The sequence below is a fragment of the Prionailurus bengalensis genome, chromosome C2 (genome assembly GCF_016509475.1).
Source record: "Prionailurus bengalensis isolate Pbe53 chromosome C2, Fcat_Pben_1.1_paternal_pri, whole genome shotgun sequence".
NCBI lineage: Eukaryota > Metazoa > Chordata > Mammalia > Carnivora > Felidae > Prionailurus > Prionailurus bengalensis.
Genome location: NC_057350.1, coordinates 132,525,281 through 132,538,159, shown reverse-complemented (window position 1 = coordinate 132,538,159; position 12,879 = coordinate 132,525,281). Strand labels below are relative to the sequence as shown.

At 38.2% G+C, this 12,879-nt stretch overlaps 1 protein-coding gene across 3 annotated transcripts in view; it reads left to right on the top strand.

Moving 5' to 3' along the window:
- The window catches only part of NEK11 (NIMA related kinase 11), a 275,516-nt gene that overhangs the window by 48,668 nt on the left and 213,969 nt on the right, over positions 1 to 12,879 (top strand). For all 3 annotated transcript variants that reach the window (XM_043595419.1, XM_043595417.1, XM_043595420.1), the window contains exon 4: positions 12,547 to 12,665. In XM_043595419.1, coding sequence (XP_043451354.1) covers positions 12,547 to 12,665 — 119 coding nt within the window. The remainder of the gene's footprint in view (positions 1 to 12,546; positions 12,666 to 12,879) is intronic.

Genomic DNA, 12,879 nt, shown 5'->3' with positions numbered 1-12,879 from the left:
GTTTGTCCAGATTTGCCAATTGCTTTATCATTCTATTTATTCATCTATCTGTCTACCTATTTATCTATCTATCTATCTATCTATCTATCTATCTATCTATCCATCTATCTATCATCTATCCATCTATCTTTCCTGAACCATTTGAGAGGGAGTTGCAGACACAATGCCTCTTTGTTCTAAATACTACTATATTTTCTAAGGCCAAGGACAGTGTCTTTTATAGCTCTGATACAATGATCAAAATTAGAAAATTAACATTGATACAATGTTAGTATGTAATCCATTGGATGTCAAAATGTGATCCCAGGCCAGCAGCATCATTTTTACTTGGGCACTCCACCCCAGCCTTACTGAATGAGAAATTCTGGAGGTGCGGTCTGGCAATCTGTGTTTTGACAAGCCCACCAGGTGAGGCCTATCCGCAGTCCATCTTCAAATTTAGCCCATTTGTCCCAATTACGTCCTTGGAAAGGATATTTCTGTATGTTTTTTTCTCTCGCAGGATCCAGTCCAGGATCATCTGTGTTAATTTTTGAATGCTGGTGGTTTCCAAGGGTTGAGCTACTCTCCCGGGAGGGGCGTTGCCATGGTGACAGCCACAGGCAGGCAGGGGAACCACTGAGGGGTCTTCCTGGGCTCCAGGCTGCTGAGCTGTCAGACTGTCACTTATCTGACTTCTAAGGAATGACGTTTGCGGATCGCTGGTTCTTGTTGTTAACAGAGATATTTCTCATTATCAGACCCACATTTGCTCTTAACTCGCACAACTCTGGCATTATCCTCTCTTTATTGAGGTAAAATCATGCTGGAAATAGCAGATGGCCAAACTTGTACCTCTTGGAAAAATGCTATCACCATTGAAATAGTTGGTCTTTTTTCTCTCCAAGTTTGCTCTTTTGTAATTTAATATGGGACCTTGCAAGATCCAAATATATAAATGCATTTGTGAGACTGCTGGATCTACCACTCAACCCTTTGGGCACATAACATCAGATAAGAGCGTCAACAGCAAACAACTGAACTCTCACAACTTCTTGTCAAGATCTAACCAAATCTTTGATGGGGAATAGTTCCAAAACTGCCAAAATGGAAGAGTATTTCAAATATTGACGTCTTCTCTTTTCCCCCGCCCCCACCCCCACCACCCAGTGTTAAGTGGGACTACTTGCCATTTCCTGTGTGTCCTGCACAGTTTCACACCTCTTCATCTGTGCTTGGGCCATTCCTTCCAGAGTGTCCTTTCTCATAACCCCACATCTTCGAATCCTACTCATCCTCTTAGGCCCAGCAGTAACAGTACCTCCTCTACAAAGACTTCAATAATCTCCTGGTGGAAATCCCTCCCCACCCCCACCACATAGCATTATATGTCTCCTGGCACTCAGTACATTATGCATGGTATGAACCGTCTCAGACTTTAGATGTGTGGGATTGATCTTTTTCTGATTAATTTTTGTATCATATCAGGGACCCACGTAGTGAGCCACAAAGCAATTAGCAATCAGAAATTTTTTTTTTTTTCTGACGAATTCTATATTACTTGCTTGCAGCTGCCTCCCACCTCATTTCTGTCAAAGACTAATGGTAAAAGATAAAGTATTGGATCCTTCTACCTGTTACATATGTCAAAAGCATTTTGTCCTACCTTATTTTGCTGGCACACCTAACAATGTACTGCACTGGAGGGCTGTGAGGTACTACCTACCCACCTGGGTGAGGACAAGGCATCCCCAGAAACCTGGGCATTAACTTAGGAGATGCAGTAGAGTATAGGTGAGTATAGCCCATGTATCTTCAGCAGAGAGAGACCATAATGCTATCAGCTGAAAGCAGGAAAGGTTGGACTTGTCTATTTTCTGCTTAGTGATATTTTTAAAATTTTATTTTTATTGATTTATTTTTTTAACGTTTATTTATTTTTGAGAGAGAGAGAGAGAGCAGGGAGGGGCAGAGAGAGAGAGGGAGACACAGAATCTGAAGCAGGCTTCACGTTCCATGCTGTCAACAGAGAGCCCAACGTGGGGCTTAAACTCATGAACCGTGAGATCATGACCTGAGCCAAAGTCGGACGCTTAACCGACTGAGCCACCCAGGCACGCCTATTTTCCGCTTAGTGATATTAACATAACTAAACAGAAACTATCTTAGCGTAATGGTAGTGCTCAACCTTGGCTGTACATTAGAATCATGAGGAGATTTCAAAAATCACAAGACCTAAGACCCATCTCCAGAAAGTTTGATTTAATTGATCTGGATTTTTATCTGGACGTCAGGAGTTTTGAATGCTCTCCAGGTGATTCTAATGTGTAGCCAGGGCTGAGAGCTGCATAAAAAAGTTGAATGGTTAGTGTGAAAGCAGAAAAATGGAGCCATAAAGGAAAACTTGGTCAGTGTGTATGGAGCACTGAGCAAAGATGAGGCCTGGACTGGAGAACGGGGAATTCTGGCTCTGGTGGTGGGTTAGGTTTTATGCTCAGGCCACCTCATTAGGTGCTATGATAATTACCTGGCCTGTTCTCCTTGCTCCATGTGCAACTTCTGATTATAATTCAGCTCTCCACTTATGCCTCTTCTAACAGGAAAAAATCTTCTGGCTAAACTGACATGAGCTCCCTGTTGTCTTGGCAGCTGTAGCTCTCACTGCATGTGAATAAATTGGCATTCTAGATTATTTATTGGTTCCTTAACAGTTTGAAATTCACCAAGGCAATGATAGTCAGGAGTCTTTCCAAAAGCCATTATTGAGCCCCAAATCTGTGTCAGGTATAATTCTAGAGAGTGTGGGGCAACAGAGATAATATAATATTTCTTTAATGAACCCGTCTGGTAGAATAAACAAATCATTTCTATCAATAGCAAAAGTACAAGCTAGATATGGTAAGTGTTGAGGGAAGGAGGTGGTTAAAGTCCTGTGCAAGTTAAGACTAGAGAGAAATGGACTATGGAAACCATGGAGGAGCTGGCATTATATTTGAACTTGAAGTATGGAAAGGATTTGGTCAAGGGAGATGGGGCAGGGACATTTTAGTTAAAGGGAATAATGTGATAAAAAGCTAAGAAGTAGAAAAGCATGGGCCATGATTTAAGAACCTAATACTTCACTTTTAATTATAATGTGTTTGCATTTCCTAATGTTAACAACTTATATACCCATTGTATAATAATCAAAGCCAGGGTATTAATATTTTACCAGTTTAATTCCTAGTGTCTTTGTCTGTTCCAGGGCCCAATCTAGGATCCTGCGTTGTGTATAATTGTTGCATCTCCCTATTCCTTTCTTGTCGGTGACAGTTCCCTTTTCCAGCCTTGTTTTCTATGACCTTGATACTTTTGATGACTACTGGTAACTTATTTTGTAGAAGGCCTCTCAGTTTGGATTTGCCTGATGTTTCCTTGTGATTAGATTGAGGTTCTATATTCTGAGGAAGCACACAAGTGATGTGATGTCCTTCTCACTACATCATATTAAGAGGGAACATGATGCTAGTGCAGCTTATTACTGGTGATGTTAACTTTGACTGAGAGAAGTTGTGTCTGCTGGATTTCTCCATTACGGTGTTACTATTTTCTTTTTTTGTAATGGATAAGTATCTTGGGAAAAATATTTTGAGACTATGCTAATACCCTGTTTTTCCTCAAACTTTCACCCACAGATTTTAGCATCTTTCAGTAAAGGTTGCCTGGAGTACTTTATACTGTGATATTTTGCTAATGGTGATTATGTATTTCCCTCACTCTTTCTATATTTACTAATTGGGATTCTCTTATAAGGAAGAGCTGTTCTACTGTCCCTTTCCCATTTATGTATTCAGTTATTTATTTATATCAGCATGAACTCATGAATATTTATCTTATTCTATGGGTTATAACCCAATACTGTCATTTTTGTTTTGTTGTTCAAACTGTTCCAACTTTAGCTGTTGGGGTTCCTTCAGGTTGGCTCTTGTGTCCTCTTAACGTGCCCTTATCCTTTTTCAAGGAGAGGTAGATTCTTATTAATTAATTTTATTTTATAGATGAGGAAACAGGACCCCAGAGAGGTGGAGTGATTTTATGGCAGTCACATGGCTAGAATATTGAATTTCATCTAGGGCAGAACGAGGACCAGGGGTATTGGGAAAATTGCTCTTTTTTTTTTTCTTTTACTTGGATCGCTCTAATTCCTTCCTTAATATTTAATAGAGTCAACCAAATAGTCCATGGTTCCTACCTCCCCAAGCATGTAATTATCTACCTGTACATGGACATGAATTAGAAGACATTGGTTGTTTTATTGCTCATACCAACAATGTTAACCAAACATGTTTCAAATTGTGGCCCTAAGCACAAATTTCTACATAGCTACACTAATCAAGCCTATGTAAATTACACAAAATGAAAACTTCCAGTTATAAGATGAACAAGATGTGGGAATCTAGAATATAGTTCTGGGCACAGGGACATAGCTTACAATACTGTACTGTATACCTGAAATTTGCCAAGAGAGTAGATCTCAAGTGCTCACACCACCACCAAAAAAAAAAAAAAAAAAAAAAAAGATAACTATGTGAAGTATTGGATGTGTCAGTTAACTTGAATGTGGTAATCATCTCACAATTCATGTGTGTGTGTGTGTGTGTGTGTGTGTGTGTGTGTGTGTATATATATATATATATATATATATATATATACGTGCATTTCCTTTTCTTGGCTTTTTCTCACTTACACTCGGTATCTTTATCTTTGTTTTTATACATAAACACAAAAACACAAGTATATCAGTTTGTACACACATACATATTTTAATATGATGATGATGTTATTAGGTATTTTATGTCTCTCAGTAGGAGACTAGTTAGGGCTTGAAATAGTGGAAAGTGGGTGGACTTTGTCATTACACTGACTTGTGTTCAGATCTTGGTCTATTTCCTTAAGGAAGTTATTTCATTTCTGTGATCCTTTTCCTGCTATTAAGATAGTGTATCAACACCTCTTTTGTTAGTTTTTTTTTAGGGATTTGAAATAATGAATATTGAAAAAATGGCTCTCAGAACCTTGCACCTAGTAGACTGCCAGTAATGGAAGTTGTTATTTATAATCATTCATTATTTCATTGTTGCTCCCCTCTCCCCTTTCCAGTTGTTTTCTGGAAGGCAGGCTCATTTTTAACTCTGAGTTTGACTTGTAACCTTTAGTATGATTCATGCCAGAAGGAGGAAACATGCAAATTCTTAAACACTAATGAGTCTGATAGCAACTTTCAAGCAAGTACTTGCCAAAGATTTATTTGTACCGTACAAAAGAAAATTTGAAATGTTCTCTTATGTTTTTAACTTATTTAAAACTATTTAAATAAACGAAGTAAGTAGGCTGAGTTTTAACAATCTTGAACTTCTAGTAAGTGTCAGTAGTGAATTTGGCAATGACATGTAGCAATCAGGCTTACTAGCTCTCAGCTCTCAGAGAGTCCTTGTAACTTCATAATACTGGGTATGCGTTGAGTCTGCAATTAAAGAAAAATCTTTTTCTGTCCTTTTAAAGCCACTGCTTATTGTCCTGAAGCTCTGTCTGGGGCCACTAACATCCAAATTGTTTTGTTACAGTTGAGGGAGACTCGTAGGTTATTGATTATTGTGACATTGATTCATGACCGTCTGTCTTAGTCCATTCAGGCTGCTATAACAATATACCACAGACCCGGTGGCTTATAAACAACATAAATTTGTTTCTCACGGTTCTGAAGGCTGGAAGTCTGAAATCACGATTCCAGCAGATTCAATGTCTGGTCAAGACTGGATTCCTGGTTCATAAGTGGTCATCTTCTTGCTGTGTCCTCACATGCTAGAAGAGGTGAGCGAGGGTTGTCTGGCTGGCTCAGTCGGTTAAGTGTCCAACTCTTGATTTCGGCTCAGGTCGTGATCTCATAGTTGGTTGTGAGATTGAGCCTCGTGTCAGGCTCTGGGCTGGATGTGGAGCGTGCTTAAGATTCTTTCTTTTCCTGTCCCTCTGCTCCTCCCCGGCTTGTGTGTGTGTGTATGTGTGTACGCACACGCATGCGTGCCCACGTTCTCTTTCCCTCTCTCTCTCAAAGAAAAAAAGAAGAGGTGAGGGAGTTCTCTGGGGTCTCTTTTATAAAGACACTAATTTTATTCATGAGGCCTCCACCCTTATGATCTAATCATATCCCAAAGTCCCCACCCCCTAATACTATCACACTGAGGTGGGGTAGGGTTTCTACATAGGTATTTTGGGGAGATACAAACATTCAGTCTATAGCACCATCCTTCCCAGTATGAGCTCCGGGTAGCCACATATCACGGCTGTCTTCAACGGCCTGCTTTCCTGGGATTGCTGCTGACTGAAAGAACTAAACATTATCTTTAGAAAGGTATATCCTATCAGGCCTCTCTGGTTTTTCTGGGCAGTTCCATCCTGGAGAAGGTAGGCCTTCCTGAATTTGCTCTGTGTCAGTTCTGTGGCAGTTAGGGAGGACTGTAAATCATGGGAGTGTTTGATTTTTAAAATAATTTTTTAATGTTTACTTATATATGGGAGAGAGAGAGAGACAGAGAGATAGTGTGAGCGGGGAGGGGCAGAGAGAGGGGGACAGAATCTGAAGCAGACTCCAGGCTCTGAGCCCGACGCAGGGCTCAAGCTCACCAACCGTGAGATCATGACCTGAGCTCAAGTCAAACGCTTAACCCACTGAGCCATCCAGGCGGCCCGAGGGTCTGATTTTATATACCTGAACGGATCTACTCATGATTTTTAATTAATTAATCTGATTTGTTCTATTTACTTTCTTTGTTTAAGCCATGATATATTTTAACCTTTTAACAACAAATTTAAAAAGTAAGGCCACTGAGGTGTGCCTGGCTGGTTCAGTCAGTGGAGAATGCAACTCTTGGTCTCAGGGTCATGGGTTCCAGCCCCATTTGGGTATGGAGCCTACTTAAAATACAAATTAAAAAAAAAAAAAAGGAAGGCCACAAATTTTTACTTAAAATTGTTAATGTAAAAATTGAAAAGCAAAAGTAGTTTTATTTAAAAGATGTGTCTTAATACACTAATACAAAGCAATTCATAAATCCATTAGAATTTACAGCATTGGGGGTGTGGCTTTAACTGACATATGACTTTATATAAATATAAATATAAGTATTCAAAAATAGAATAATCCACTTCAAATAGTTTATTTTAAAAGCAACCCAGTGATTTATAGAAGAAAGCATTTCATGTCACTTGAGATAAAAATAAGTTCTATTTTATTTTTATTCATGTATATTTCTATCACCAGGAAGAACACTTACTCTAAAAGAATTTGGAAAAAGAAATTAGCAGCTAAACCCAGGAATTCTCATTTGTATTATCAAACTTGAACATCATGATACTACATGGCATTATTTAGTACTTATTTAGAAACCTAGTTTTCTTATTTTGCTTTTAAGAGCATGGTGTGGCCTACCATTTCCTCCACTTTTTTGCACTCCATTGCAGTGCACTTCCAAAATGCCAAGGGAATGTCTTCGGGTTCTACAACATAACGACAGATGATCTTCACACCCCCTCCACCTCCATTTATTGGTGTTTTTGAAAAAATATGTCATTATAAAAAGATTCTTATTCAGCCCTGTCCGAAGTACATCTTTTTCCTTTGGAATTTTTCAAACTGTTGGACCAAATGTTGCCACTGATGGGTGAAATATTAAGTGTATGGCCCATTTGTGTTATTATCTAGCAACATTTGTTAAAATGTGGTCCATGGACTACCTGTCCCAGAGTCACTTAGGATGCTTGTTTAAAAATAGAGATTCTTTTGTCACCTCCAGACTTACTAAATCAGTGTCTATTGATGCGGTCCAGGAATATGCATTTTATTATTATTTAAAAAAAATTTTTTTTCCAATGTTTATTTATTTTTGGGACAGAAAGAGAGCATGAACGGGGGAGGGGCAGAGAGAGAGGGAGACACAGAATCGGAAACAGGCTCCAGGCTCTGAGCCATCAGCCCAGAGCCTGACGCAGGGCTCGAACTCACGGACCGCGAGATCGTGACCTGGCTGAAGTCGGACGCTTAAGCGACTGCGCCACCCAGGCGCCCCTGCATTTTAAACAAGAAACATGGGTGATTCTGATGCCTGCTAAAATTTGAAGTCCACAGGAAGGATGTATTAGAAGCTTATTGAAAGGTGATGTGGAGTGTTAGAGAGCAGCATTGAAGATGTCAACCAAATGACTTAATAAGGAGCAACTTTTTAATTTTAAAATGAAGTAGGGCAGAACAGTTTTTCAAGCTCCTCCCAACTCTAGAATCCAGAGGTTATTTCATGCTTTGTATATGCTCTGGGCATTGCAGTTTTGTTGTATTCAGACTTCTGAGAATGTTCTACTTTGGCTTTTTAAACTGGTTGTAAGTGCTTCTGTTGAAGACTTAAAAAAACAGGGATTAATTTTTTGTAATTAAATGCTTTTAGGATTTAAAACTTTTTAATGGAATCAAAGATGGAGTTTAGACACTGTATTTGAGTTGTTCTTCATTCCTTCAAGGTCTTGGCATTTCAAAGTCAATCTGATGTTGGCTAATTGGGCTGGGGGAGGGAGGAGAGGCCAGTAACCCAGCAAATGGTGCATTTTGGGTTACAGATTTTCAAAACTTCAGAAGTTAACATCAAGGCTTTATTTGCAACTTTCAAGGGGTGATATTACTGAAAGAGCATTTTCTGTGAGCAATATAGACTTGAGGCAACATTAATATTGGTTTAAGTAAAAGTCAATATTCTTCACTAAAGTTTTTCTTAGCAATAAAAGTCATCATTAAATATTTCTCAAAGACAAAGTTGAGAAAACAACGAGCCTGCAGATAGTGTAATAAGAACTTAAACTGAGGTAAGACATTTTATCAAAAACATTTGATTTTTACTTGGAAGATGGCTTAGAGAAAGAAAGTCATAAATGCTTTCCATATTCATATTTCAAAATCCATCTGCTTCACAAAAAATATATTTCTTTGGTTGTGATATAAAAGCATAATTTTTTATCTTAATCTGTGAGGGACTTGATTACCTAATTTAAATCCTAAGAACATAATCTACAGAGTATTTATTAAAGAACAAAGTACATGCAAAGCAAATAATGTTTCTTAGAGATAAACATACAAAATGAAAATTGTAGGGGTAGCAACTTGATGAGCATGAGGCCCAGCTCTCTGATTAATTTTTTGGTGTTCTATCTTCTTGTCAACTAAACAGGTTCCTTGCTCAATGTTAGGAACTGGTTCAGTTTTCCTTCTTATGGTTCTACTCAGAGAGCGAGGGGGAGCTTGATCCTTTTGACATTTCACTTTGAGGCCTACTATTGAAGGCCCTATTCTTTTTCTCTTTTTTAATAGTCTAAATATATATATATATATATATATATATATATATACATATATATATACACATATATATGTGTGTGTGTGTATATATATATATATATATATATATAGTCACCAGAAATCATATATATGTGTGTGTGTGTGTGTGTGTGTGTGTATACACACACATATAGTCACCAGAAAATGTGCACATACTTAATATAAATGCAGGAAACAAATAAGCAAGTTTCAGTTACCACTTGAGGAGAGAGCATTAGGAGGTAATTGTCAGACTAACAATAAATGTCACCCAGGGAGTGTGCTCCTGTCATGGCAAGATAACTCACAAAGGACATAATTCTACTCACTCACAAAGAAAGCAATACCAAAGCTGATACAAATGTGTAAAACATTCACATTTATATAATTTATTTGGGATAAATTCTTGAAAGGAATGCTATTTTAACACATGAATTTTTCCAAATTTTAGTGTTATTACAATTGGGGTAGACAATTACATATGCAAAGTCTGTTTTCATAGGGACAATTGTACTTTTGTATGACCTTTCTAAAGTAAGAAACAGTGGGTTGGATTATATTTCTATAAGGCAAGTTTTTCTTTTTTCTTTCCTTCTTCCTTCCTTCCTCCCTTCCTTCCTTCCACCCATCCATCTATCCATCCATCCATCACTCCTCATCTGAAGCTATTAAGGAAGGACACAGCAACATATATAATTATCTTTCTGACAGTGGAGATATTTGATCATATTCAGAGAATCTAAATGGGATATTGAAAGGATATCTTGCTTTTTGTTTTAAAATTAGTATGTGGGGGTGTGGAGGTGTGTGTGTGAGAGAGAGAGAGGTTTTGCTAGAGTCCTCTTGGATAGAAGAGCCTGGATTGGAAATATATATATATATACATTGGTAGCTTACCTGTCATCTGAAGGGCTTTCGTGTCTACTTCACAGGAAGTTGTAATATTCTATTGTCAAAAAATGTTTTGTGCAACTTATAGAAACCTTATGATAGTACAGCTTGTATGATCCAATAGAACTTTGATAAACTCTAGGATTAAAAAGAGAGGGGATATAAAGAAAGGTAGGTTTGGAGAAAGAAGAAAATGATAGTCTTTTGACAAGGAGTCAAATATTCAATTCACTGTATTTTTGAATTCCAACAAGCTTTGATCTCCTTAGCCCAGAAAATCCAGCAGGAAATTAAATGTGACCTAGGATACAAGCAGGAGGTTTAAAATTTTTTTTTTTTTTTTTCAACGTTTATTTATTTTTGGGACAGAGAGAGACAGAGCATGAACGGGCGAGGGGCAGAGAGAGAGGGAGACACAGAATCGGAAACAGGCTCCAGGCTCTGAGCCATCAGCCCAGAGCCTGACGCGGGGCTCGAACTCACGGACCGCGAGATCGTGACCTGGCTGAAGTCGGACGCTTAACCAACTGCGCCACCCAGGCGCCCCAAGCAGGAGGTTTGATATGCCCCTTCTCGTTTGTCATGCCCTTGTGGAAGGTGAGAATATGGGAGGCAAATTATTTGTATATTGCACTGAAAGGAAATAAAAAAATCATTACAAGCGAGTCGATTGGTTGACCTAATGTTGTTTGATTAGAAGTAATTTCCCTTTGGTTGTTTCTTTGCTTATAAATGCTTTTCCTTTGCATTTAACAATGAAAACTCTGTCAGGCATAGTCTGTAAGTAGCTTAATGTTTGGCCCTTATGTTCCTTAGGGACATGGCTTATACCTCTCTTCTCTCGTAGGGCTGTGTTGTTGGCATATCCTAAACACTTGCATTTCACTCCTTGTTTTCAGAGAAACACTTCCTGAGTTGTTTTTAATTGTTCAGTGTTTAAAGGTAAAAGGGATCAGGTATAGGGCTTCTCTGAGAGAATTTAACATTTTGTGTATTCATTTCTATGGTAGTTGAAATACATTAATATTAGCACAATCAGAAAGGGCCTTATATCAGACTCTGCTAGGTAACTTTAGATGTTTGTCACTGTGATCATGATTCATTTTTGGCACTGAGGATTATTCTTTCTATCACCAGTGAGAAGTAGAACAGACTGACTAAATGTTTAAATGATGTGTTTGGACCCCACCTAGATCAACAGTTGCTGTATTCCTGGGAATTTTACTGTAGTTAAATAGACAAAAGGAGAGTTAAGTCATCCCAAACACATGTTAGTCTGGACATGCCAAACTGAAAAGAATCTGAACTCCAGCAGCCAGTGCCATATGCACAACATAAGGACTGATTTAGTTTCACCAAAACATCATCACTTTATATTAAATTAATAGCATTCATTTTAATTTTAGCATTCATTTTTAATTTTGGCTTTCTATTTTTACTTTGTATATATGTCAGGCTTCTATAGTTGTATAAAACTCTAAGCATAAGAAAAGTCATTCCTAGTTTTATGTGGACACATGTAAATATGTGATGTAATGTAATGTAATACATTTTAGGTAATATTTAAGTAACATAATAAAATAAAACCTTTCAGAAGGGTTTTGTCCTTGAGTGATGTCAAAGATAAACACAGCGGGCATTACTTAAAGTGGTGAAAACAGTTTATGTGGTAACTGGCACTCAGGGAAAGAGCTGACCTCTTGTTGTTGTGCACATATTCTGATATGTGCAGAAGTGCCTGGATGATAAATAGTGAGACTGGAAGAAGGGAGAAAACAGTGGGAACCTGAACAGTCATGGAGGGGAAACACTGAGAAAGCAGGAAGGTAGTTGGTTCATATGTATCTGGGTTTGCTAACTGGCAGTAGTTGAAATTAGGTCCCTACCCTTCCACAGAAACCAGGAGACAGGGATCCCTATCTCGAGATGCGGGCAGGAACAAACAGTAAATTCTTTTGGCAGCTGTAAGTTTTCTTAGGCAGGCACTTTAAGGAAGACTAGGGTCATCCTGGGGATGTGGCCTTGAACTATTAGAAGTGTGTTAGTATTTATTCAAGTCTTTTAAAGCCAAGGGTGAGGCCTAGTTGAGAAGAGAGCTCAAAGGAGCCTGGCAAGAGTTCGGCCAAGGAGAGACTCTTTGTCAGTGATAGTTCAGAGTGGCAATGTGCCCTCACTTTCTTGTGATAAACAGTGATTGTTACATATTAATTATTGTAGAGAGAGCTTGATTTTAAAATCTTAACTGAAAGAAAAACATGAAAAATTATGCTACTATGTTTCAGGGCCGAGACCTGGATTGTAAAATTCAGGAATATAAAGAAGCTGGAAAAACCTTTCCGGAAAGTCAGATAATCGAATGGTTTATCCAGCTGTTGCTAGGAGTTGACTACATGCATGAAAGGTATGTTCATTTGTTACTGAGGGACACAATTTTAACAGTCATGTCTGAACCTGAAAAATGAATTTTGGGGGTAGAATGAAAGGAAGCAATCGTGAAAGGTAAATGACTGTAGTTAAACATCTGCAATATGCTTTTCCATGAAGAAACTGTTGAATGATTCAATATAAAAGATTTACTTGAATAGCCGTTTTTGTTGTTGTTCTAGAAATCAAGT